The following is a 27,998-nucleotide window of genomic DNA, read 5'->3' on the forward strand; positions in this document are numbered from 1 at the left end:
GAAAAAAAAGTAAAAAAGAAAAAAAAAAGAGATTAAAATAAAGGAAGCAAAGAACTTAAGCCAGTCTCGTTCTCAGATGCTTTTCATCTGATCTGTACTCTCACACACTCACCTGACTCGTGAAGTTACGACAGTGAGCTACCGCAACTGCTTCGCCGCGCTGCAGCGGGTGCTCTTCCTCGTAGGTCAGTTCTTCCCTTTTGGATTCTTTGCTCATCCATTCCCCAGTGCCATGGACGGAATTTTGTTTTTCAACTTTGAATCCCCTCCATTTCGATCTCTGTTGATGAATGAACCGCCATTGCTGCAGTTTCTATTGCTCTGTTGTTGCCTTTGTTGTCTAGGGTTTTTCCTCTTGAATTCCATCGTATTTTCTTACGCGTACGGACGACGACGTTGCGGTCTGGTTTTGTGTTTTAGGGTTTCTTTCTTTACATGCACTGTCAGATATTACTTTCTCGAGGTCGTTAAATGATGCCAATTTCGTTCTAGGGAATCTTTAGCTAATTAACAATATGCTGATATCTGTTTGTCATGTTGTGACTTCTCAGATCATTCGCGTTCTACAAATTAAGGTTGACGGCATTCTCTCTGGCCTAAATTAACAGCTCCCCAATGGCGAATTTAGCGATGACGGGTATCCTAGAGAAGGTACTATTTTACCGGATTGCATGAGTAGTAATAATCTATATCTATTACATTTTTACTTCACTGATATTTTCGGCTTGTGGTTGGTTTGACTTGCACGCTTGTTTCATAGATGACAGGCAAAGATAAAGATTACAGATACATGGCAACATCTGATCTATTAAACGAGTTAAACAAAGAGACTTTTAAAGCTGATACTGAGCTGGAGACAAAACTGTCAAACATAATCATACAACAGCTTGATGATGCAGCCGGTGATGTTTCTGGGTTGGCTGTGAAATGGTATGTAGGACTTTTACATTTTCCGCTTGCTGACCATTGGCTTCAATAGTCGTTGCTTACCATGCAACGGCAACTCCAATAGATGATTTTTTCTTTGTGATCTCGTAGGCTGTCTGTTTCTTTAAGAGGAACTTGTTCTTAAGACCATATGCATGTATGTGAAAAGAAAAAATGGAGAGATAGAATCGATCAAGTTAATAGGAGTATTTATGTGGTCTTACAATTCTTAATCTTTCTTTTAATCTCTTTCGTCAATTTAAATTTCAGCCTTGCTCCATTAGTGAAGAAGGTTAGTGAAACACGGGTCGTGGAGATGACAAATAAACTTTGTGGCAAATTGCTCAATGGGAAGGATCAGCACCGTGATGTTGCCAGCATAGCCTTAAAGACAGTTGTAGCTGAAGTTTCTGTGCCATCCCTTGCTCAATCTATTCTCATCACTCTTTCACCCCAATTGATAAAGGGGATCACTACTGCTGTGAGTGTCTGAAACATTCATCTAATTCAGTTCTTAATGTTCAAGCTTAGAAGAATTTGAAACTTTAGAGCATTCTTTTGACATCAATTTTTATAGATTTAGTTTCAGTAGTTAGAGTTGGCAAATGCGAATATATGTTGTTAGCCGTCATAGCAACATTTATTAGCTTCTTAGCTCTAAGTCTTTGCCTATTGAATCTAAGCTCCGTTGTTTTAATGCTTCTAATGCCGTTCTTTTAAATATTTGGTTGGGAAGAAATCAAAGAATTTTGAGGACAAATTCTTTTCTTGCTCAGGCCGTTTTGAATTCATCAAGATTAAAGCTTCTTGCGGTTTTGCATGATATTCTTTTCAAGATATTAGTAACAATTGGGAGGTTTTCTTGTAGAGTTGCTTTCTTTGATCCTTGTTTCAATATCATTTTTCTGTACTTATTTTATTTTCTGCTTTTTTTCAGTGTACGTTTTGCAGGCTATTTTTTCTTTTTTCGATTGTTCTCTCTTCTTCATGAATGAAAAGATTTGTTTCCTTCTAAAAAATTTATTTCTTTCTATAGTTTGTGCCGATAGAAACCTCTTTAGCCTCTGTGGAGAGCTTCCCTCTTTAGCCTCTGTCATGAGTTTATTTTAGTATTTTTGTTCATCAATGTTTCTTTTCATTATTTAGCCTTATAATAATGTTTCTGATTGACTTCATATGCCAATGCACTTGATTTTGTATATATTTTGCCTTTTACTTTTGCTTTTGCTTTTTTTTTAAAAAACTTTTTTTTTGTCTTTTCGGTAAGAAACAGATAGTTCATTGATATGATGAAATATAAAAAGGGAGCCCCAAACTATTGGGGGTTAGGAAAAGGCCTTCCAAAATTTTCAAAAAGTTATTTAATAACTATAAGTGAGAAAATTATTTACGCCAACCATGAGCATTGACAAAAGTTCTGTCATAAAATATATCACGAGAAGAAATTTCTTGTTGGAAGTTCTCTTGTTCCTCTCCATCCAAAGGTTCCAAAGGAATATTCTGATCATCTGAACCCGCAAGATCTCAGGCAAATAAACCATGGTAATTCTTTTTGCATAAAAGAACTTGGCGGTTAGGAGGGTTAAGGTTGATTAGACCCGAAAATCACTTTCTATTAACAGGTTAATTAGCTTTTGAAGTATATATACTGAAGAATGTTCCTAAATTTAACATTTCTTAATTGTTTTACTATGCTAAACAGTTAAAGCTTAAGTTTGGGCCTATAGATGTGCATGTTTTATTATACAGGGAATGAGCACAGAGATAAAATGTGAGTCCCTTGATATTTTATGTGACGTTCTTCACAAATTTGGAAACCTCATGACGAATGATCACGAGCTTCTGTTAAGTGCATTATTATCCCAGTTGGGTTCCAATCAAGCCAGTGTTAGAAAGAAGACTGTGTCGTGTATTGGTAAGACTCAGATGATAAAGGCATTCGCTATTTCCAAGTTTTTATTTAACTTTTTTGTTGGCTGCTCTTGTCATTTTGATGTAGATTTATTAGTAATTATTTTGTAATTTTCATTTGAATGGTTAATTGTTTTAATTAGTAGTTAGTTAGTTGTTTGCTTAGTTTGTAGGTTGTAGGTTAACCCATTCCTCTCCTATATGTAGAGGGTTAATCTTTTGTTGTTCACTTACCTTTTGATTCACATTAAACATTCCTTTGAGGATTCTTGGATATTTTCCTTTGATGTTTTCAAATGTGAGAGGGCTTAATGTCTAGGAGGATGACAGCCACCTTTAGATGTGACACACTTCAGTTCAGTTGGGAGTGTAAAGCGAACTTGCACCAAAATCTGCAAACCATTTTCTTACCAAGAACATCAACTAGACGCTTGCTATCAGTTAGAGATATTCAAAGAAATTTGACCAATGTCCAATGTATGGTGGGTACTGTGGTCAAACACTAGGATCAACTGGCTTTGAATCTTTCTTATCAGCATGGTCAAAAAAGAAAACAGTAGACAACGACCATAATTTTCATAAAAAATGACAAGAATGACCTGTGTGACCAACCAGAATGCTCCAAGAACAGAGAGCACACATTCGAGAGATGGTTAGGAGCCTCTTCATCATGATAAACTCCTAGAATGCCAATATGGAAGGCTTTTGGTTCAAGATTCCAATTTTTCCAGCAAAGAAGAGGAGTTTTTTCATGGATTTTTTTGGAATACTTTGATGATGATTATGATCGGAGAATGTTGAAGAATGTATTCATGGATTTGATGAATATTTCCGTGAGGAATATGAAATCTTGTTTCGCTTGATTCTTTTTTTGCTGAAATGAAGAATCGACCAAAAAGGTGCTATTGTATTATAAAAAAAATGGAGTTTGCCCCCTTGTTTTTAAATTTTCATTTTTAGTGAGGTTTGTATTGTAAAAGCTCCTAATCGATGAAGTTTTTGTTTAAACAACCACACTTCTATTCCCTTGTTGGCATTTTTGGTGTTGTTAACTTATGATTTGTTTGTAATTAGCTGGTAGAAATCTATCTTTCATTAGTTGAAGCATTACTTGCCAATTCCGAGGTTTCAAAGACTTGACATACAATCTCTCTCTCTGACTCTTCCATAAGAGTAGGAGAGAGCAACAATCTTAGGGTGAGTGTGGAGTGTAAGCTTTTATTGTTCAAGGAGTGAAACTTTGGGTCAAAGGTGGAGATTGAGGAAGTTAGCATGCGCAAATCTTTGAGTGTTCGAGTGAATCTAGAAGTTATAGTTGGGTAAGAAATTGCTTTGGAGATGTGGTTCGGAGATTGGGAGGTGAGGCTTTCTTTAGGAAAAGAGGCTCTCTGGAAGCGTTGGTTTGGGTGCAATGTGTGTTTAACGCAAAGGTGCTTGGTGTATGTTGGCTTGAGAGCCGTTTAGAGGAAAAAGAGCTTCCATTTTTGTTCAGAAAGGTAAGATAGGGGAGGGTGACATTCATTTAAAGTTGCTTTAGAGCCATTGCTATTTCTTATTAATTGCTGTATAGCACCTCTTCTAAAGAGCAAGGTCCAAAAATTCCTCCCCAGTTAGCATCTTCATTTGCGCATACAATGAAATGGGGCTTGAATAGTTTAGAGGTTGATTGGAGATTCGAAGGAGGAATTTGATCTCCCTTCTGTAGTTTCACAAGGTGTTGTGGTGATGGAGAAGGCATCTTGTTCTTGGGTGGAAGTTGGGAGGGATTTGTGGAAAGTGTTTGGAGAGAAAGTGAAGATGAGGTGTTTTTGTGGCAACTTGGCAATGGTTGTGTAAGGATTATTGGTGAGAAGAGTGACTAGTAAACTTTAGGAGAGGCTTATCAACATTTGTACCATTAGTTTGAGACTATGGGATTCAGGTTTGGTGGGGGAAGGCAAAAGATTGGAGTTTGAGAAAGGATGGGTTAGGATCATAGATGTTCCCTCTTACTTGCGAACTCTTGAACTTGTTCGTAATTCGGCGACACTTTATTGAGGGGTTGGCAAAGGGGATGACATGACATGATTTGGTCCATAGAGAATTGGGAGGTTGATATTTGTTTCATGTCTAGGGGGAATGGGATGGGTATATTCCACGGGGCTGTTACATTAATTGGGAAGACATGGAGTTCTCGATTAGATTTTTGCTGGTTGAAGAAATTGGAGTTGATGGCGATGAAGAGTTCTAGGGTCAGGAGGGAGAGAAGGAGACCTTTTTTGGCGACGCCAGATGGGAATGAAGCTAGCGACATTGTTATTTTTTAGCCATTAATTTGACTGGGAAAGCTTTCAAATTCTCTTCATAAAGCTGAGAACATTTTACCATTTTTGTTAAAGTAGAAAAAGCGAAGGAACTTTTGGGGGGACCGTAAGTCATTCTTCATTGGCACATGGCAATTTCAAGGGACCCAAAGATCCTCCTTGCATATACTTTGGGTGATCATCCTTTCTAAAAAGGAAAATAAGCTTTTATGGAAACATTTTGTGAGAGTATTCTACTGAACTATGTGGAACTTGATATTTGTGATGGCAATGATGATAATCGATCAATCTAAGTATTTGAAATTGTATTCCAACTTGAACATAACTCAACTAGTCTAGACATTACACTCGACCAAGAGAGTTGAGGTTTCAATCCCTACCCAAAGTATATGGGATCACCTATGGTACTGTATACTATAAATCATATGTAGTGTAACAAAGACATGAAAATGGGATCACCTATTGTACTTGTTATGAAACGTATGAGCTGCTAGTAGAGGTTTGTTGAATTAATAATTTTATTGCTTGCAGCCTCTCTTGCTTCGAGCTTATCAGACGATTTGTTGGCGAAGGCAACAACTGAGGTTGTTAGAAGCTTGAGAATTAAAAGTACCAAAGCAGAAATTACACGCACAAATATCCAAATGATTGGTGCTTTGAGGTAAGTTTTATGACAGGAAGCTTTTCTATTAAGATGTGTATTGCATTCTTCATGCCATGTCCTGTATGTAATGGAAATTGAGTATATTTTGATACCTCTAATATTAGGTTATTCAGAGAAATGGAAAATATGTGTATGTGCTGTGATATCTATAGCTCATGTCATAGGCCAAATATGATACCAGCTGAATTGATGTAATGTATCTTATTAAGAACTAGGGAAAAAAGAGAGAGAAAGTAGTGAATGTAATATGAGATTTGATTGTTATATGTTTCAAGTAATTTTGCAGATTGTTAGGTGAGATGGAAGGCCAACTAACGGTGTATACTGGTTTTCCCACTTACTGAAGTTCAATTCAATTGTTCAAACCAAAACTTAAATATTAAATGTGATGAAATGAAAATTTTCTATAGGTTATTAGTTGAGTAATTAAGGTCCCATGTTATAATAAGCACTCAAACTTCTAATATAGTAATTTCTATAGCGCAATTAGTTCAATTCCTTTGAAAGTCATGTACCAAGTCACTGGTAAGTATATTTTATTTTATTTTGTTTTTCAAGTGATAGTGTTCCCCTTTTTAAGGATCTCAATTGTGAGACAAACAGAATTGGGCCTTTTTGGTAATATGCTAATGAATTAAAATTTCTTGGCATCATAGCCGTGCAGTTGGATATCGTTTTGGACCTCATCTTGGGGACACTGTTCCCGTGCTTATCAATTATTGCACAAGTGCTTCTGAAAGTGATGAAGAGCTTCGTGAGTACAGTTTACAGGTACTTAATCTTCTCACTTATTTTTGTTAAAAACTTACACTCACCTTCAATTTCAGTTTGTATAATTAAACTTTGATGCCTCTTTTATATTACTAAAGTGGTTTTGCGATTGCAGGCTCTTGAAAGTTTTCTTCTAAGGTGCCCCAGGGATATTTCGTCCTATTGTGATAACGTTCTTTATCTTACCTTGGAGTATTTAAGTTATGACCCAAATTTTACTGATAATATGGAAGAAGATACTGATGATGAGATTCATGAAGAAGAGGAAGAAGAGTAATATATATTCTTTTTGTTTTGTTTAATTCTTTTCTCTTTCCTCTTTCTCTTTGATTTCTTATAAAAAAAAGTATATTCTTTTTGGTTTTATTTTATATTTTGTAATTGTTTTAATGAACATATTGTCCCTTTGTGGTGGAGACAAATTTGATGTATTACTGATGCTATCTTGCAGTGAAAGTGCCAATGAATATACAGATGATGAAGATCTCAGCTGGAAAGTCCGACGAGCAGCTGCTAAATGCTTATCAGCATTAATTGTATCACGACCAGAGATGCTTTCAAGACTATATGAGGAGGTGCTTTCTTTTAACTTTTTTTTTGAAGGCCAAGTTCTCTGACCTCATCTTATTTCATTTGATATTTTTTCAGTTGATCTTCAATTGACCTATAGGCTATAACTATGATGTTTGTTTCTGAACTTTGAACCAACTTTTGTTATCTTGATCTAATTCTAATGTTTCAAGAAAGTTGATTCTTTTTCTAATTTCTAAGTTACAATTTTTTTTTATTGTCTGCTTATGTTTCAAGTCATTCTCATATTGGCAGGCTTGTCCAAAATTGATCGATAGATTTAAAGAGAGGGAAGAAAATGTCAAGGTAGTAGGCATGTTATAATTCAGATTTAAATACTCACTTGCACGTGTATGGATGGTCATGTATTATTTTATTTTTTCTATGAAAGGTTTTTCTTCAAAAAAAAAAAAAAAAAAAAAACTCACTTGCACCCGTTATGGATGTTTATTGTGTATGCAGATGGATGTATTTAGTACTTTTATTGAACTGTTGCGCCAAACTGGAAATGTAACAAAAGGGCAGGTTGACATGAATGAATTAAGGCAAGTTCATTTTTTCTTTAAATGTTTTTGGTTCATTTGCACCTTGGCTTGGCTTGGTTTTCTTTGTATTTTAGTACAAATGTAGAACTAAATTGTTGTCTCATAATATTNGGCTTAATAATTGGTGTGACACCATATTTTCATGGAGCAAATGAAAGAATATCAAGAAATGAGCGAAAACAAAGAAAAAGACTCACAGCAAAAGAGCTAAAAGAAGAAACAAAGGGCAAAAGCCAGAATTGTGTACTAAAAAGGCTCTAATTGTTGAGGAAAATAGACAAAGGATAAGTACAAACTGGTCAAGGACACCCAAAGGAAGGCATTAAGGCCTAGCTGAGATGATGGAAAGATGTAATATTGTTCGTATTTTTAAGGAAGAAGTCAATGATCATGATCTTTGTTGCCTTTTTTTGCCTTAAGTAGAGTGAAGTTACAAAATCTTTTCTACGAGGATATTGTACTGCTATTGGTCAATTCTTCATGGAATTTTAATCCTAGTTTGGAATGAGTTTAAAGTGTCTTTCAACGAAATCAGAGAGCATAGAAATTATTTCAGAAACGAATGATTTCATTCCTTACTTTGATGACAATAGTATTTCTCTTTGCTCTTGTAATTTTTGGTGTTTTGTTGTTTAATTAACTTAATCCTTTTTCCTCCTCCATTAGGAGATTGTATACTTGAACATTGTTTTTCCTTTTCATCTATTAAAGTTTGTTTTCATTAAAAAAAATAATCAGATATAAAGGTGCCAGGTTCAGTAGGGTTTTGGAATTCATGTTCTAGGGGTCGTTTATTTGGTAGGAATCCAAGATTTCTATGTGATGTGCATCTTGATTACCCTGTTTGTTCAGTATGAATATTGGATTTCTGGCCATATAGATGCTCGAGCATCTTAGTATGCCCATGTGGAAGGCATCTCAAGAGCTTATATAGTGCCCTACTGAATCATGAGTTTTCGAGATTCTTATGTTGCTTTTTTGCACTTCATTTTCCTTCTTTGTAAATATACTTCATCAATTTTCGTTATTTTATTTTATAATTAGAATAAATCAATGTATTCATTAGATAATAAGCAACTCTTTGCGATTAAATATGTTTATATTTTTTATTTACATATAAAATAAACTCTATTTAAATTGTATTTCATGTATTTCAATTTATTTTTAATCGAATCTAAAGTGTAATTTTCGATTTATTCATTGCCCTATGGCCCCCAAGGGCTGGATTTTTGTGTTGAATGAAACTGGGATCCGAACTTGCCTTCCTATTTATTTGCATATTGGCAGCCATTAAACATAATTACAATGAGGTGGTAGTTTTGATTGGCTTAACCCGTGATGGGATCTCTAAGTTCCAGTTTGAAGCCTCTTTAGAGGTTTCCTTGTATTTCTTAATTGATATTCAATAGTAATGAAGTTCAATTCTGATTTTCTTCCTTCCAGTACATAACACTTATAATTATTTTCAAGTTTAACAACGTTCATGATTAGCTGGGCTAGCTTACCATTTTATTTGCATATTTGCAGCCATTAGCCATAATTGCAATGAGGTGGTAGCTTTAATTGGTTTAACCCATAATGGGATCTCTAAGTTCTGGTTTGAACCTCTTTATAGGCCTCCCATCTTGTATTTCTGAATTGATATTGAATATGAAGTTCAGTTCTGATTTTCTTCCTTTCAGTAAATAACATGGTCCTTGATTAGTTTTTTTCCCCAATATCTATTTATTTATTTTTTGTATTTATAATTAATAAAATCTGTTTCTATTGATTATTGGCATAAGCAGTCCAAGGTGGTTGTTAAATCAAGAAGTGCCAAAGATTGTGAAATCTATAAATAGGCAGCTACGGGAGAAATCTATCAAGACAAAGGTAAAGAAATTGTTGGTGGCTGTTCTGGGTTTGGTATGGGTCCATTTAAATTTTATGCTCTGATACCCTGTAGGTTGGTGCCTTTTCCGTCTTGAAAGAGCTTGTGGTTGTCTTGCCCGATTGTCTTGCTGATCACATCGGATCGCTCATTCCAGGAATTGAAAAAGCATTAAGTGTATGCACTATCATCTTCTGCTGCTGTGCATATAAGTTCTAGCAATTGAATTTTATCTATTGTTATGCCAATTTCTTTCCCTTCCCTTACTCTATCGTGGCTCGTCTCGCTGAACTTTGCAGGATAAATCATCAACCTCAAATTTGAAGATAGAAGCTCTTATTTTCACTAGATTGGTGTTGGCTTCAAATTCTCCTTCGGTTTTCCATCCTTATATCAAGGTAACAAGAAAAAGAGTCACCTGGCTAATGTACATTGTAGCATATTGAAATTTGTATTCTTTTTTTTCTGGTTAAAGTACCATTTGGTCCCTATACTTGGAGATTTATTCTATTTTGGTCCAAGTACTTTCTTTCAAATGTCCAAATCCAAAATTTGTCCCTATACTTTCAATAAATCTTAAAAATGTCCCTACTAATGAAACCTAAAATGCCGGTATCAAAATGACATTTTAGCCTTGTTTCTTTTTCAGTGTAACTTGCATTTCTGTGAAACTGTTCATATTTACTAAGCAAAAAGTCCTTTTTCTGTTATAAAAAATAAAGTTTTCAGTCTTTGAGGAGTGAAGAAGTTCAACTACCAGCATTAGGTGCAATGGAATTAAATTACAGGGTTGGTAGGTGTTTTCAGTTGTTATGGGGGATCTCTTCACTAAAATATTACGTGTGCTTGCTCAGAAGGATAGTTTGATAGCGATCAGTTTTGGAACCAAATTTAGAGTTAAAATGTGGACTTCAAGCAGGAATATTGACTCAAGTTCATTTAGTGTTCTGAAATATGCCCGTTTAGGCGTATTCTATTCTTTTTGGAACTAGTTTTAGAGTTAACATGTAGATGCAGTTGTTCTATAATTAGGCCAGGATGTCTATGAAACTTGATGAATGTTAAATTTGTAAAATATTTTCTCATTTTGTAAGCAATAGATTGGATGTGATTATTGCATTAATAACTCGATCTGCGTTGATATAGGATCTCTCAAGTCCTGTTTTGTCTGCTGTTGGAGAGCGTTATTACAAGGTTACTGCTGAAGCATTGAGGGTATGTGGGGAACTCGTTCGGGTTGTTCGTCCTGGTATTGAGGTGAGTTTAAAAGTTTACTTTTAGTTGTAGAATTAGTTCCTTGGGCCCATTTGATAATTAATACTTTTCATATTTTTCAAAATGCAAGTTTTCATTTTTACTAATGGTGACATTTTATTTTTATTTTTATTTTTTTTATTTTGATTTCTTTGCTGTCTAAGCCATATTTGAAACCAGAAACAATACCCCCTCCCGAAGATAAAAGTTTTTCAGGCATTTGAGGTTGTGTGTTTTGTTTTGTTTTGTTTTGTTTTTTTTTTCGTAAATCATGCTGGGTTACTAACGATATTTTTTTTCTCTCATAATCTATTTTTAAAAATGTATTTAAAATCTAAACCACATTTTTTTTTTGATAAGAGACAATTTCATTGATGAGTGAAATTTACAAGAGGGATGTATAAATCTAAACCACATTTTGGAAAACCATAAGTAATCCTCTGAAAGTATATATATTTTTATTTTGAAATTGCGGCTTTAATTTGACCTCAATTTCAAAATTATTCTCTTAAGAGTGAAAAGCTATACAAATAAAAGGTTTCTAAGTCAGCTTAATTAAAAAAAAAAAGAAAAAGAAAATAAGGACAAAATAGATCTTAGGATGTGTTTGGTGAGTGATCTAAAACCAGAAAATTTGTAAATAAGAGATTCAAATGAAAATAGAGTTGTATTTTTTGTTTTTAGATGGAGTTGTGTTTTGTGCTTTTTAGATCTGGTTTTGGTAATAGATTTATAAACTGATCTAAATTAAAAGAATTGTTCGAAGTTTGTTTAAAAAGTTATGAACTAAATATTTAGCTCAGTTTCAAATATCATTAATTAGTTTATTAACATATTTTATGTCATAAATTTTGTAGAACTATTATTGAGCAATATTAGATAATTTAGAATATATTTTGTTATACATCTTTTAATTTTAACATAATAAAATGAGTTTATAGCTTGAAATAATATATTTATCATTTTCTTTTACTTTTTTAGTGTAGTTCTGCAATTCCAAATTTCAAATGTAAGACTTGTACGAAATGAAAACAAACTCACATAACAGATATTCACTGAATCTGATTTATTTCGGGAATCTAAAAATTAAGAAACAAAATCAGAATTGTATACCAAACAAGCTCTTACCTTTCTGAAATTTGGAGATGATTTCAAGAGTATTAAAAGAATATTGAAAATCCGAATAATATACTAACCAAGCTTATATAGAAAATAAAGAATACAATGGCTACTCAGAGCTTTTGGTATCTTTTCTGTTTTGTAATCTTATTTTCAGCATCTCTTTTTTCCCCAGGGGCAAGGTTTTGACTTCAAACAATACGTTCATCCTATATATAATGCTATAATGTCACGCCTGACTAATCAAGATCAAGATCAGGTCTGTTGAACCTCCAAGGGTGAACAGCATTTTCTCCGTCCATTTACAACTATTGCTTATTCTTATATTTGTTCTTGAAGTTTTTCTTTAGAACATCCTTAAAGTACTTAGAAATTAATTGGAATGTTCTGTTTTTCTTTTAGAAACAATGAGAGTTCAATTTTTATACCTTAAAATATTATTTTAGAGATTGGATACCCAGAACTGTTGCAAAATGCTTGGCATCTTTATTATGCTTCTAAAAAGGATGTACCCATATCCCATTGGGCTTAATAACACAAGTTGGATTACATCATATAGTAAGAGACCTCCCAACATAGTCATCCACAAAACTTTTTTGGAGGCTTTCATTTATCTTTATTATGCTTCTAAAAAGGATGTACCCATATCCCATTGGGCTTAATAACACAAGTTGGATTACATCATATAGTAAGAGACCTCCCAACATAGTCATCCACAAAACTTTTTTGGAGGCTTTCATTTATCTTTATTATGCTTCTAAAAAGGATGTACCCATATCCCATTGGGCTTAATAACACAAGTTGGATTACATCATATAGTAAGAGACCTCCCAACATAGTCATCCACAAAACTTTTTTGGAGGCTTTCATTTATCTTTATTATGCTTCTAAAAAGGATGTACCCATATCCCATTGGGCTTAATAACACAAGTTGGATTACATCATATAGTAAGAGACCTCCCAACATAGTCATCCACAAAACTTTTTTGGAGGCTTTCATTTCCAAAATGTTTATGAAGTTCAGAATGCAAAATTTTTTACGGACTGAACTAATTTTTTTTTTCAGTTAAAGAAAGAATATTTGTGAACCATGTAGATAATGTTTGAAAAGGAGTAGATAGAGTAGAATTTTCAATTGATTCAGGTACTTGAGGCCCTATGGCTGAAGACTTGGTTACGGAAATTGGTTGGAACTTCCAAATACTTGTGTAGGACTTTCATATTTTTATTTATTATTTTCTTTTGGAACTTACTAAACTTTTTCTTGATATGCCCCCCTATCTCTCATAATTAGGGTCTTGTAAACTTGGGTGTGAGTTTCTCTTAATATTGTGCAGCTCTACCATTTCTGTTCTTTCATATTGTTTAATGGAAGTAATTAAGAACGGATCAACTGTTGGGTTTGGCTACATTTTTAGTGGGCTGGTTTTTGTTTTGTTGGTAGGGGTGTGTTATTGTCATTCGTATTGAGGTGCTTGGGTTTGTTATTTTTGCAGTTGGTTTTGTTTCAGCGAGCTGTTGCATTAGTTTTGTTTGGATTTCCTTTTGTTGGTGTCTGTTAAGGGATTTTCCCCTTCTTTGGGTCTAAACTTTTGTGGATAGCATAGCATTCTTTTATTTAGATTGGGTTTTTCCTGCTTCTTTGTCTTTTGAACTTAATAGGGATGTTTTATCGCCCTTGTTTTGGTTTCTTTGTTATTCTTCCTGGAGGTTGTATCCTTGAATATTTTAATTCTTTTCATCTGTTGAAAGGTTAAGGTCAGAGTGAGTAATAGTTGGAGGATGATTACAGCTAATTGAACTTCTAATGTAAATTTTCAGGAAGTCAAGGAGTGTGCCATCTCTTGCATGGGGCTTGTTGTGTCTACATTTGGTGACAACCTCAAAGCAGAGTTAGCAACCTGCCTTCCAGTTCTTGTTGATCGGATGGGAAATGAGATTACCCGGCTTACAGCTGTTAAGGTTAGTTTGGTTCTTTCCAGTTTACATGAAATGCATTTGTTTTTATTCTTCTAGTTCTAGGTTTCATCTTTCAGCCCCCTATTTCCCTTTATTGTCAATAATATGCTATTTTACCATCCGTATTCTCCATGTTGCTTCAAATTATTTGAAATGCTAGAAAGATGGCTTTCATGTTTGTGGTTATGTTATCCGGTGCCGATTTAGGTAAAGTAAACACAAAGAGGTGGTTTCAGGTCATAATATGAAAGGATAGGAAGATGTGGAGTTGCATGTTCTTTTGTAGTGTTAGAGAATTATTGCCATGATAGATTCAGACTTCAGAGCATGGCAATTTTCCAAGGATGGGAAGACCAAGAAAAATGTGAAAGATGAAGGAGGTGGGGGCTTCCTTTTGTTACGAGTGGAAACTTTCATTATCAAAGCGATGTACAAATGAGGGGAGATGTGATAACCACACACACCAAAGGATACACAAAAGACTCCTAATTGGCAAACATTTTCATCACACTATAGTTACAAAATGCTTTAGATAAAGACCAAGAAGCAAATATTTTAGCTAGCCCCCCAAAAAACAGCCATATTAATTCTTGTCTTTTGTTTCTCTCAAACCATAATCTCTTCGGCCGAATATGAAGGACAAATAAACAACTTTCAGGATGGTAATGAATACTCAAGTATCAACCACTTTTAGTTTGGGGATGATACAATCCTCTTCTCTAAAATGTCAGATGTCTCTTCCATAGAAAATAGAGATTATGGGCATAATATAGTATAGAGATTATCAAAGACTTCGCCAATATATACTGTTGTAAAAAGGGTGAATGAATGAATATGTAGCTCGGATTGTCTTTAAATGGGAACCACAAATCCTTCTCCTTTTGGAAGACCATTATTGAAAACATTGAAAAAAAGGTTCTGAATATGGTCATCATGTTATATTTTAAAAGGCGGAAGACTCACCCTAAAACTAGCCACATTGTCCAACCTTCCTACTACTACATTTCTGCCACAAAAAATGGCTACGGAAATAGATAGGTTATTAGAAAACTATCTGCAGAAAGATGATCTACATCTTGTCCAATGGAAAAGGGAGACATTGGTCTATTTCCGATAAAGGAGAAGAACAAAGCTCTCTTCGCCAAATGGATATGGAGATATTATCATGAAAATAATGCCTTGTGGAGAAATCTTATATATACTAAATATACTCTTGCATCATGTACAAATTGACCGTCCACTTTCTGCAAAGGGGCCATGGAAGTACATAAAAAGTACCGCCAACTACATGTGCCATAGAATGGGTGATGGGGGAAGCACATCTTTCTGGATTGACCTTTAGATTGATGTTTTGACATTCACAACAAATGGCCACGATCAAAGAAACATGGAAACATGCAAACAAAATTTGGGGCCTGAAGTGTAGGAACCTAAAGGATAACGAAGTTGCGGAATGGGTAGAATTAAGCCTTGACCTACCCTGATCATATTTTTGAAAAAGTAGACTCACTAAAATGGCTTCCTAGCGTTGACAGGATCTTTCTCTACAAAATCTTTGATAATGGACATAGGGGGGAAAAGGTAAAAGCAATCAACTCCACACTAGCAAAGACAAAATGGAAAGGAAATGACCCTAAAAAGCTGAAGTTTTTTCAATGGAAAATAGTGCATAAAGCCATTAGCACAAGTGAAAATCTACTAAAAAGAACGTCCTACATCTTCTCCCTAGTTTTGGTTCCTTTAAGCAAGAAAGACAATGAATCACTAAACCATTTATTTATGCGGTGTACATATGTCCATAATTTTTGGACAAAGATTATCAATATCTTCCAATGACATCTCACTTTTCTAGGTAGGCAGAAGAGTTATTAGACATGACCTTAATGTACCACCCCTTCAAGAATGCAAAAGCTTGCTATGAAAAAACTTCATTATGGCTCTCTTTTGGAATCCATGGAAATAAAGAATAAAAGAGTATTCATGGAAAATACACCAACTTATACAAATTTCTTCGACAATATTGTTTACCACATTATATCTTGCGTAAATTATCTAATACTTTTGCTTCTTATAGTTACACTTTCCTCATAAATTGGGAAGGTCTTTTGTAAGTATCATGGACAGCACATCCCTTTGTAAATTTCACACATCAAAGAAATTGGTATAGAGCTTGCATGACACAGCAGTTGGCCACAACAGTTGGTATAGAGCTTTCAAGACATTACTGGGAAAGCACAAACAATATTGAATAACCTAAAAAATCCTCCCAACAAGTGGCAGAAAAAGGACATGTGAGAAAGAGACGCATCATGTTGCCCCCTTTTTTCTACAAAGGACGAACCAATTAGGGAAGAGCAGCACCAATGGCATAGTTTCGTAGAATCTGCGGTTGTATTCAACCTTTCAAATGCAAAAATCCATGTAAATACCTTTGTTTAGTTTGAGCTAAATCATCCTTGGAGCCGAGTGGACAAGGTCGAGACACTAGGAGAGCATAACGTCTCAATGCTACATCATATGTGGTGTTGAGACATTGCTGTAGCGTCTTAACACTACCATTTGCACCCCAAATTCAAAAGGGTGCACACACACATCTAATTTGATGCTAATTTCCATAATGTTGCGACATTGTGGCAACTTATTATATATACTTCACATTTTCGAGGGTTTATTCAGTGAGTTATTTTGAGAGTGTGTATGGCTATTGTATAGAGGAAAAAGCTGTAAAATCTGTTTGCAGCTATTCCTAGCTGGGTTTGAAGATTTGTTTTGTTGTATCCTTGGCATTCATTATCATGTTGCTTAGAAGTCAAGGTAGCCATTGTTAGGCTTCTTGAAGTGCAGTTTGTAGCATGTATTTGAAACCATTCGAAATCTTCATTATAGTAGAAGACTGCGTTTGTAGAAGATTGGATGTAGTTTTAAGTTTGGAGTGAATGAATATTTTTTTGGTCCGTTCAGTACTTTTTAGTTTAGCAAATCATTATTTTTTAAGCTTAGATGTGGGAGGTTTTGGACCGACCCATGGATTGAAAACACCACGCTAGCCTTGAAGTATCCACTTTTGTACAGACTCTCATAGCAAAGAAGCCACGATTAAAGAAACGTGGAATGTTGTCAACAAATTTTGGGACCTGAAGATTGGTAGAAGTTTAAAGGATAATGAAGCAACCAAATGGGCTGAATTAAGCCTTGACTTTTCCCGTGTGGTATTGTCAAACAAAGCAGACTCACTGACTTGGCACCCAGTGCAGACGGGGTCTTTTCTACAAAATCCATGATGGACATGGGAGAAAAAGTAGAAGCAATTAATCCCATTCTAGGGAAGATAGAATGAACATCAGCCTAAAAAGGTGAAGTTCTTCCTTTGGGAAATAGTGCATAAAGCCATTAGCACAAGTGAAAATCTTCAAAAAAAAAAAAAAAAAAAAAAAAAAAAAAAAAANACGATCTCTTTCTCCAAATTGGTGTCCATTATGCAAGAAAGAAAACGAATCACAAAGCCACTTGTTTATGCAATGCACATACACTCAGAATTTCTGGACAACGATTCTCAACATATTCGGATGACATCTCACATTTCCTAGGGAGGTAAAGGAATTTTTTGATATGGCCTTAACGTACCACCCTTTCAAGAATGCAAAAGCCCTATTATGGAAAAACCTCATAATGACTTTCTTTTGGAATCTATGGAAAGAAAAGAATATTTGCACAAAAGACATAGACCTACACAAAGCTTTTCGACAATGTTGTTTACCAAGCTATATCTTGGTGTAAACTGTCTAATATTTTTACTTCCTATAGTTATACCTCCCTCGTTGCAAATTGGGAAGGTCTTTGTGAACCCCATGGATTATACATCCCTTTTGTAAATTTCAATCATCAATGAAATCATTTGTTTAAAAAAAAAAAAAAAAAACTTAGATGTGGGAGGTTTTGGATAAATATTTAGCTAAGTTGATTCGGAACCAGAAAAATTCCAATAAATGCAGTTTTTTTTTTTTTTGTTTTTTTGTTTTTTTGTTTTTTTTTGGAGTATGTTTGGAAGCCACATTATAGGAGAAATATTTTATAAGCCTTGGATGCTAGCGTCACCTACCTGATATCATGTATATGATTTGAAATAAATTTTTGCAATTTAGTTAGTAGGAGCGTGGTTGGCCTTATTTTCGGGTTGAATTTTAAAAGAAGCAAGATCTTATGGAAGAATAGTGTAAAGGTATTATTTTAGGAGCCTTGGTGTGAGAGAAACCAGAGACCGTTCAATGATTTTGAGGGGAGACAGTACTGAACAGACCACCGTCTTGCCATTTCCTGCTTCGGTAGACCCCTTCATCATTATTCTTATTATTTGTTGTTAACTCTCTATCTGTAATTTCCCTCTAATATTATACTCCCATATCGCTAGTTGCGGTTATGCAAAAAGTTCAATTTGAGTTGGTGTTTCCATTGGGATATTTTAGTCTATCTTCCAGAAGTTATTTCAAGTTGGTGGCTGAAAGGAAAAGCTGAAGTCCTTTGAGAAGGATGCCTCGAGAAAGTGATTACAGAAAGATCCATCAACCCTGCACCAAGTGGCTGCTGTATACAATATAATATCAAATAAAAAAGTGTAGTTTTTCTCATTTCCAATGTAATTTCTTTTCAGGCCGAGTGATCCAAAGGAAGCTCCTTCCAATTAGCACATATATCACTAAGAAAGTGATTACAGAAAGCTCTATCAACCCTGCACCAAGTGGCTGCTGTATACAATATAATATCAAATAAATAAGTGTAGTTTTCCTCCTTTCCAATGTCATTTCTTTCAAGCCGAGTGATCCAAAGGAAGCTCCTTCCTATTAGCACATATATCACTAAGAAAGTGATTAGAGGAAGATCTATCAACCTGTCCCATGTGGCTGCTGTATACATTATAATATCAAATAAATAAGTCTAGTAAATCTTCAAAGTAATTTCTTTCAAGCCGAGTGATCCAAAGGAAGCTCCTAATCAGAATCAACCACAAATATTTCTATGCATTTTGAAAGGATGAGCGATCATGGTTTTGTGTAAGTTGACAATGAGATATTGTTGTGCATAGGGATGCTCCAGCCCAAAGCTTTTTGGAACTGTGTAAGGCTTCATGCATCTAGTTTGTTGTATGTTGCTAGTGTTTAGAAATTGCTGTCTTTTATTATTATTATTATTATTATTTTTCATTTTAGCCCAGATATTTGGTAATCTTGGAGCTCTGGCTTAGGTTGAATATCCCCTCTCCGATCTTTTATATTTTATATTGTAGTATCATATTTTTGTTTATCCAACGAAAATGTTTTGTTTCTCAGTAAATATGATGCTTTCTTAAATACAAATATTTGGCCCCAGGCATTTGCTGTCATTGCTGCTTCTCCACTTCAAATAGACCTGTCATGTGTTTTAGAGCATGTCATATCAGAGTTGACAGCGTTTCTCCGTAAGGTATGGAAACTACGGTGTAGTCGGTGATGATGTTTTTGCTTGCACTTGCAGACACTTGTTTCTTTCTTTATTGGCTGCCAAGTCGATATATGTACATGTGAGTTCGTTTAATTTTTTGGTGGAAAAACAGGCCAATCGGTCATTGAGACAGGCAACTCTGGGGACTCTAAATTCACTTATAGCTGCTTATGGCGATAAAATTGGCCCTTCAGCATATGAAGTCATTATTGTGGAACTTTCAACTTTGATAAGGTTTTAATCTCCAAACCCACTCTTTCCCTCTCCCTCCATTCTTGACCCTCCATCCTGCATGCATTTTGTTTCACTCATGTTTGAATTTTTCATCCTTTTGGCAGTGATTCAGACTTGCATATGACAGCTCTTGCATTGGAGTTATGCTGCACCTTGATGGCTGACAGGAGGTCTAGCTCAAGTATTGGTTTGGCCGTTCGGAACAAAGTCCTTCCTCAGGCACTTCTGCTAATCAAAAGTTCACTCCTGCAGGGGCAGGCACTTGTGGTATTCATATCTCTGTGATTGTTTACGTATTGTTATACCTTGATTTATCATGCCTTCATGTTAGGAAATATTGGTATTATGAATTGCAGGCTTTACAGAGCTTTTTTGCTGCATTGGTCTCTTCTGCAAATACCAGCTTTGATGCCTTGCTGGACTCTCTTCTTTCATGTGCCAAACCATCACCTCAATCGGGTGGTGTCGCAAAACAAGCTTTATTTTCGATAGCCCAATGTGTTGCTGTTTTGTGTCTTGCCGCTGGTGATCAAAAGTATTCTTCAACAGTAAAAATGCTAACAGAAATTCTGAAAGATGATAGCAGTACGAATTCTGTAAGTCTATGTTTCTTGTCTTTTAATTTTTTTTTTTGTTTAGTATAAATATTCTAGTAGTTATTCCATGCGAAGCATCTGTGTTATGGTTGGACCTGTACTTCATTTATTGGCTTGTTTGGTTTATGTGGCCTGCTGAGTTGGTGTTGCTTCGATATGTATGACGCTAGGTGAAACTTCAACATGAAGAAAATGTAGCTTCAATGATGGAGGGGGGAAATAAAAGTTTTAAATAGAACTTATTGTAAGTTGTATTGAACAGTACTTTGTGTACGGTACATTTTTTTGTTCGAGTAAAATAAAGTTTTGGGATCTCTCACTTATGTTGTCTTTTACTTATTAGTTAAATATTTTTCATCCAAACAATATTTTGAAAAGTGCGCTGAGGCGTGCTTATAAAAAAATCTGATTAAATCGATGGTAGAGTCCTAGCTAAGATAGACTTTGGGTATAAATGGAGGTTGTGGATTTGGAGTTGTGTTAGATTGATGAGATACTTGTTGCTTGTTTATAGTAGACTGAGGGGGAGAGTTTGTGCCTCGAGGGGACTTAGACAAGGAGATTTTCTCTCACCCTTTCTCTTCCTGAGCATTGTGAATGTCTTAAGGAATCATCTCAGGAGGTTTCAAAGTTGGTGAGGATAACATTTCTCGGTCTCATCTTTGGATGACACTATCTTTTTTTGTTAAGGCAATCAGGAGTCATTTGTCAACCTAAATAGTTTTCTAGCTTTCTTTGAGCCCATATTTAGGTTGTAGAATAATGGAGGTAAGTGCCAGCTCTTGGTGTGGAGCTATGATCTTATTAAGCTGAGGGTGGGCAGCTTTGGTTGGGTGTGATGTTGGATCAGTCTCTTAGTTCATGAACCTAGCTGCATGTCGTTTTGGGATCCTGTTGTTAGATTTACTAGAGACTGTTGTGCTGTAAGAGGATCTCGTTCTTGAAAGGAGGCCAATTTACTTTTATCAGGTTATTCTTGAGTGGGTTCGGTACCTACTTTGTATCCTTTTTTTTAGGATTCCAATGTTTGAAGAAGATTATGAGGGATTCCCTTTGGAAAGGGATTGACGAGGGGAAATGGGATTACTCATTCAAGTGGGAGGTGGATAGGAAGCCAATAAACTTTGGGGGATTAGAGATTGGTAATGTGAGAGCCCGTAACAAGTCCATATGGTTAAATGACTTTCGTGGTTATCATGAGTTTAGTATCTTAGGGCATAAGGATGTGGTGAAAAAATTTATGTTGTCGCCTTTTGAAGAAACTTGAGTGGGATGAAAGGTTCCAAATTAGAGGAACACTTTTTTCTGGGATGATAAGTAGTTGGGGGAGAGACATCTTTGCTCTTTATTTTTGAGTTTATTCTTGTTATCTTTGTGAGGAACCACTTAGTGGCAGCAGTTTTGTCTCAGCCCATGTCCTCTTCTTCGTTGGTGTTCTGGCATGCTTTGTCAGCTAGGGAATGTTAGATATTGTTGATCTTCTGTCATTGATTGGGGGAGTTGTACTCCAAGGAGAAGAGATGTTTTCACATGGAATCCTAGTCGGTCTGGAGGGTTCTTGTGCAAATCCTTCTTTTCTTTGTTTAGTTAGTCCTTGTCTCTTTAATTATTTGGTCCTTGTCTAGAGGTGAAAATTCCCCAGAAGGTTAAGTTTTTCGTTTGGTAGGTCCTCCACAAAAGATTTAACACTTTGAACCAAGTGTTGAGGAGGGTGCTTAACTTGATGGCCATGGTGTACATCTTTTGGGTGGGGGGCAGCAAAGCATATTGACCTATTCTTTGAGGCTGTGATGTTGCTTACACAATTGGAATTGATTTTTGAGAGTTTGGTCTAGGCTTGGCCCGGATGCTGAGAGATGATCAAAAAGTACTTTTCCATCCTTCCTTTTGCGAAAAGGGAAGATTTTTTTGTGCCAAGCTAAGGGGTATTGCCATTGTATGCGGACTATTGTGAGTGAGAACACTGGACTTTTAAAGGGCTTGAGAGATCTCTGAGTGAGGTATGGTCTCTTGTTAGATTCTATCTGTCATTCTGGGGTTTTGGGACGAAGTTTCTTCTGTAATTATCATTAAGACTCATTTTACATGAATGTAGGGAAGCCCTTTTGGTAGTTTGCCTTAACTTTTTTTTTTTTGTGGGCTTTCTTTTTGTATTGCCACTATATTATTTCATCTTTTCTCAATGAAAGCTGGTTATTCATTAAAATAAACAAGCTTATTCAGAGTGCCTCGCTTTGCCATACGCCTCAATGCTAAAGTGTACATGTTTTCTTTTTAGATTTTTTGTTAATAGAATTAAGTAATATCATCTAAAAACCCTATTTTATCCAAAATTTTCATTATCTTATACTATATATTTTTGTAATATAAAAAATTGATGTTTTTCTATTCTACCTATAAAAAGACCCTTCCTCTTTCTGCACTTCATGTTTAAGTCCCGAAGGACTATTGTGCTTCTGTAAGCCTCGTGCTATAGGAAACACGACTAAAAAAGTTTGTGTAAATTTCTTTTTGAAGAGTTGTTATGTATTCTACATGTGTGTATGTATTTCCTGCAATTTTGGAAGCAACTAACTTATATCTTGTAAATGAATCTTACTTAATTATTCACGTTCATAGTTCATGTCTGTCTCTGTTGGAAAATTATCCTGGTGTCTAATGTCTACTATTGCAAAATTCAGGCTAAGCAGCACCTTGCTTTACTCTGTCTTGGGGAGATCGGGAGAAGGAAGGACTTGAGCGCACATGCTCACATAGAGAATATTGTTATTGAGTCATTTCAATCTCCCTTTGAAGAGATCAAGTCTGCTGCCTCCTATGCTCTGGGTAATATTGCTGTTGGTAATTTATCCAAATATTTGCCTTTTATATTGGACCAGATTGATAATCAGCAGAAGAAACAATATCTCTTGCTTCATTCACTGAAGGAGGTATGTACATCAGATGCCTAAAGTCAGCCTTTTCTGACTTTATCTTGCAGTTGTAAGTTTGCAACTTTTATCCATTACAGGTGATAGTTAGGCAATCTGTGGATAAAGCAGAGTTTCAAGACTCAAGTGTTGAGAAGATACTTAATCTACTCTTTAATCATTGCGAAAGTGAGGAAGAGGGAGTCAGGAATGTTGTAGCGGAGTGCCTCGGTAAAATTGCTCTTATTGAACCTGGAAAACTTGTTCCTGCTCTCAAGGTATCTGGTCAGGTTTACTATTTCTGTTTTACCTTGGGCTGTGAATTTGAACTTTTACATAGCATGTTTCAATGTCTTCTTTAGGTAAGGACAACAAGTCCAGCGGCATTCACTAGAGCAACTGTTGTAATTGCAGTCAAGTATTCCATAGTTGAGCGACCTGAGAAGATAGACGAGATTATATACCCTGAGATTGCGTCATTCCTGATGCTTATAAAGGATCATGATCGTGTAAGTACCAAATATTCATCTTGAGATACTTAGCTCATCTTGGAAATCCTTTTTTTTGCTTCTATTTAGTTTATCAAGTGACTGTTGGTGGTTCATTGGATGTAGAATCTTAATTTAACATGATTTTGAATGTATGCAGCATGTTAGACGTGCTGCTGTCTTGGCCTTGAGTACATTTGCCCACAATAAGCCTAACCTTGTAAAGGGGCTTCTTTCTGAGTTATTACCGCTTCTTTATGATCAAACAATTGTGAAGGTAATCAACTAGTTCTCTGCATGAAGTTAAGTTGGGCTTGCTTCCAAGTTTATTTGCTCCTTTCATTTTATCCGGATGAAAGTTTGTTTCTCTATCTATCTATCTATCTATCTGTATATATATATATATACTATATTAAAAATGATAGCACACTAAGTTAGTTAATAGTCTCTGAATATTGAGGCGAGACTATAATTTCAGTGATATTTGCCATTGTAGATGAAATGTTGAGGTTGAATTACAGTGAATTGCTATGTGGTATGATAATTTATGATCCAGACGGGTGGATTTGGGTAAAAATACACTTTTGATCTATGGGGTTTAGATTTAATTTCTATTTGGCTTCTTAACTTTTAAAACTGAATTTAATTTCTATTTCGTTCTTGAGGTTTCAAAAGTGATTTATTTGGTCCCCAAGGTTTGTATTTGATTTTTAATTGGTCATGAAATTTGAAAATGATATCTAAAACGTTTCCAAGTAAAATTAACTGTTAATTGATATAACCAAATGATGACGCTGTCTTCTAAACCATTATTGCAATTTGGCCCCCGAACTATATTATATAGACCCGCTGTTTATCAGATGTAAGGATTATAGTGGGTGAATTGGTTTTCACCTTAGATTTTTTATTTTTATTTTTTTATATCATTTGTCCTCATAATTTTAGTTTTCCTTCCAATTACAATTTTAGAGAACTTCAACAGAAGAAATCATGTTATTCCTTCGGAGTTTATTTCCTGCCTTTTCTTTAAACTTTTAATATGAAGGATATACATGTTAATACTGTCTTGACCTTTGATGCAGCAAGAATTGATAAGAACAGTTGATCTCGGTCCCTTTAAGCATGTTGTGGATGATGGGCTTGAGTTGCGGAAGGCTGCTTTTGAATGTGTGGATACATTGCTAGATAGTTGTCTCGACCAAGTGAACCCATCATCTTTCATTGTTCCTTATCTTAAATCTGGTTTGGATGGTGAGTTGTCAACTTACCATCATAACTTTTAGCAACAAAATTTAACTTCAATTTTGTCTTTGTTGGCATGGTCTTGTCTTGTCTGTGATAGTATGTCTTAGTATTAATCCGTTTGTTACTTGTAGTTTATCATTTCTTACTGTGAGTTCTGTTGAATTTTTGTGTTACACAAACTTTTTTCATTATGCTTAGGTTTATTCTTACACGAGCAACTTGTCATGCGGAAGTTGAAAGAATCAGTTTTATCTATTACGTTGTTTGATGTTTTTGGAAGTTGATAAGGATTACATTCTGTCCTTGTGAAATTTTGAACTCTTGGTTCTTTTTTATTATAGATCACTACGATGTTAAAATGCCATGCCATCTGATTCTATCAAAACTTGCTGATAAGTGCCCATCAGCTGTATTAGCAGGTTGGTTTATCCTTCAATCAGGTCGTTTAAAATTCTTGCACTAAGATTCTTTCCTGATGTATACTTCGGTATTTTTCCAGTTTTGGACTCTCTGGTTGATCCTCTTCAAAAGACTATAAACTTCAAGCCAAAGCAAGATGCTGTTAAACAAGAAGTAGATCGTAATGAGGACATGATTCGCAGTGCTCTACGGGCAATAGCATCTCTAAATCGCATAAGGTTTGCTTTTCAGATGCATTTGGTCTTTTCTTTTTATCCCTCGTCTACAATTTGGATGGTCCCTGGAACAAAATCCCTTCTGGAATGGCACAAAAAGAGGCTGTAGGTTTACCATCATGTACAACACATGATGTTTTGTAGATATTTTTTTTGCTAGTCAATTCTACTTGATAAGTTGGTATACTGAAAAAGGCAACATATTTCTGGAGGAGACACTGAATATACTAATTTAATGCAACCACTACCAAAAAAGAAAAAAAAAAAAAAGAAAAAAAAGAAAAAAAAAAGAATCTTGAAAAAGTATCATGTTCTGGTTTATATTTTGATTGTTACCTACCTTAAATATTAATATTATGTAAATTTCTGAACCCCAAATATTGCGAGGGTAGACAGCAATCTTGTGAGATTAATTTAAGTGTGCAGAAATTACACGGTCATTCCGAAGTAATTAAATATGAAATAATATAATCCTAATAACACCATCATAGAAATTGGCTTTTTGAGATTTAAAGGAAGTTTTACATAAAAAGACTGGAAGGTAAAGGAGGAATTGGAGTTTGGGATGGATGTACAATGATCAAGGTCCAAGGAGTCATGAAAATCTCTTCATATGATCAACAAAAAGGAAAAGGAGTAATTATATGAAAGTTTGGGCCTCCAGGCAATTAGAAAGATGACATCCTTCCACTGAAGACTTCTAGGCTTCATTACAGAATCTTCCTAGTTTGCTCGAACCATACAACCCAAAGGATCGGAGATTGATATTAAATACTTCCCAGTTGATGTGTGCCTCGTTTCCCATTGATGAAAATTAGAATTAAGGTTTCTGCATATGCTAGATAGGGGTTCATATGGTTGATCAATGTGGTTTTGGGCACAAACTAGTAATGAAACTCAACCATTCAATTTATGTTGGTCCGAAATGGCAGTTTTTGCAAGCTTAGATAAAAATCAACTAACCATCTTCCGTGTGTGCTAAAACTGAGGCCAAGAGTGAGTGAGCTAGAGAGAGGTTGAGTCTGATGGATGCTAGAAGGAGACAATGGAAGGATGTGCCAGCTGTGGCTTGGTTGAGAGGGCTGAGATGCCAGAAGAGAAGCCAACGAAGAACTGAGAGAGGGACTGAGGATTGGCATCAGCCAATAATTGCGTGGCTAAGCACCCATATTATGGGACAGTCTTGAGAGGTTGGAAAGAGCTGGAGAGGAGAGAACTTGTTTAGTTAGGGGAGAGGATGGGAGAAAAGGAGGCTTTCATTAGCAGTTTTTTATTTTTTTTATTTTTTAATAAACATACTAAATCCGTTGGTCAGAAAGTTATTTTCTAGCCACTCCGATCGACACTAACTGGCATATCCATTCAAACCAACCAAATGATTGTTTCTTTTTTTCTTAGGATTCTTTTTTCCATTTAAGAAACGAGGACCTTTCATTCCAAAAGATCAAGAACAGCCTTACAGGACAAGTAGTCCCTTCCCCAACAAACTTGCGAAAATACCTTCCAATCTAAGTCCAATTTGATTTACAATGAATTTAGAAGGTACAAACTTAACAGAACAGGAAAAAACTGAATTTAGTCAATTTTCATTAAATAAAAAATTCCCAAAATTGATGTTGAACCTTATGTGAGCTTCACAAGAGAAGGTTCTGCCAGTACTTGTATTGTTAATTTTGTGATTTGATCCTCAGATAAATAAGTTTGCCCAACTTGAATGAATAGCTCGCATGCTAATTTTGGAGCTTTCACTGTCTGATTTCTGTGAGTAACCCGTGTTTTTATAATTCTTGCAGTGGAGGAGATTGCAGCCTTAAGTTCAAAAATCTTATGAATGAAATTTCTAAATCTCCAGCACTCTCGGAGAAATACTACTCGATCCGAAATGAGTGAAAGAAGACGGAATGATGAGGCGTCATTGTGTAATATTGAAGTTTAAAGTAATGAGGAAGATTATGTTGTTATTTTGGTTTCTGCAGCATAAGCCTTCTTCAGTAAGATGACACTATCGGTTTGAAGATAGTGAAAGAGCTTCTAGTCACGTGGTGATATAAGGTCGGTTGGAGGTTGAGGAAGTAACCATCGAGAATAGAAATGGAGGGAAACATGCATGTTATTATTTTGGGCAATATTACAAATTCTCTCTTTCTTTTTTTTTTCCTTTTTTTTTTTTTTTTTTTCTGGTGTATCCTGTCATTGGTTCCGAGTCCTGGTTATCTCACTTGACCATATGAAATCATATGTCGGCAGACCTTCCAATAAAGAAAAAATTAACTTTACCCCCTTCAAGGGTGGGTGGCAAAATGAAGGAACACACCACATCTTGCTTGGTTGGATCGGATTGGATTGGATACACAATTTGGTTTTGTGATATAGGTAGGTAAAATGTCGATGTCTACCGTATTAGACAACAGACATGATGATGGATGCTGTTGATGCTTTGTGATTGATAGTTTTGTTATTGAACTCTGGTGTGAATTGTGATTACAGAATTATAATCGGTAAAAGAAGTGAATTTTCTGGTTA

The 27,998-nt window shown here is 35.3% G+C and overlaps 1 protein-coding gene across 2 annotated transcripts; it reads left to right on the plus strand.

Annotated features, from left to right (window-relative positions):
• Positions 1-66: 66 nt before the first annotated feature.
• LOC111809958 (cullin-associated NEDD8-dissociated protein 1) lies at positions 67-27,998 on the plus strand. 2 transcript variants are annotated; one of them, XM_023696453.1, is made up of 30 exons: positions 67-185; positions 311-463; positions 552-651; positions 761-930; positions 1,198-1,408; positions 2,677-2,842; positions 5,673-5,802; positions 6,462-6,576; positions 6,692-6,849; positions 7,028-7,151; positions 7,402-7,452; positions 7,609-7,691; positions 9,479-9,563; positions 9,637-9,738; positions 9,861-9,959; positions 10,708-10,818; positions 12,110-12,193; positions 13,756-13,896; positions 19,258-19,350; positions 19,481-19,602; positions 19,707-19,869; positions 19,959-20,198; positions 22,880-23,128; positions 23,209-23,385; positions 23,470-23,616; positions 23,756-23,872; positions 24,678-24,846; positions 25,182-25,259; positions 25,340-25,478; positions 27,269-27,998. In XM_023696453.1, exons 3-30 carry the CDS (start codon positions 616-618, stop codon positions 27,363-27,365), a joined length of 3,657 nt encoding a protein of 1,218 aa, XP_023552221.1. In that variant the 5' UTR covers positions 67-185; positions 311-463; positions 552-615; the 3' UTR covers positions 27,366-27,998. The 2 variants fall into 2 exon arrangements, with proteins under 2 accessions (XP_023552221.1, XP_023552220.1); XM_023696452.1 differs by lacking the exon at positions 311-463.

The sequence above is a fragment of the Cucurbita pepo genome, chromosome LG14 (assembly GCF_002806865.2).
Source record: "Cucurbita pepo subsp. pepo cultivar mu-cu-16 chromosome LG14, ASM280686v2, whole genome shotgun sequence".
Lineage (NCBI taxonomy): Eukaryota > Viridiplantae > Streptophyta > Magnoliopsida > Cucurbitales > Cucurbitaceae > Cucurbita > Cucurbita pepo.

Coding starts and splice junctions, on each gene's coding strand:
- LOC111809958 (XM_023696453.1), top strand. CDS start 616: ATGGCGAATTTAGCGATGACGGGTATCCTAGAGAAG. Junction 9,960..10,707: donor TTTTCCATCCTTATATCAAG/GTAACAAGAAAA, acceptor GCGTTGATATAG/GATCTCTCAAGTCCTGTTTT. Junction 10,819..12,109: donor TTGTTCGTCCTGGTATTGAG/GTGAGTTTAAAA, acceptor TTTTTTCCCCAG/GGGCAAGGTTTTGACTTCAA.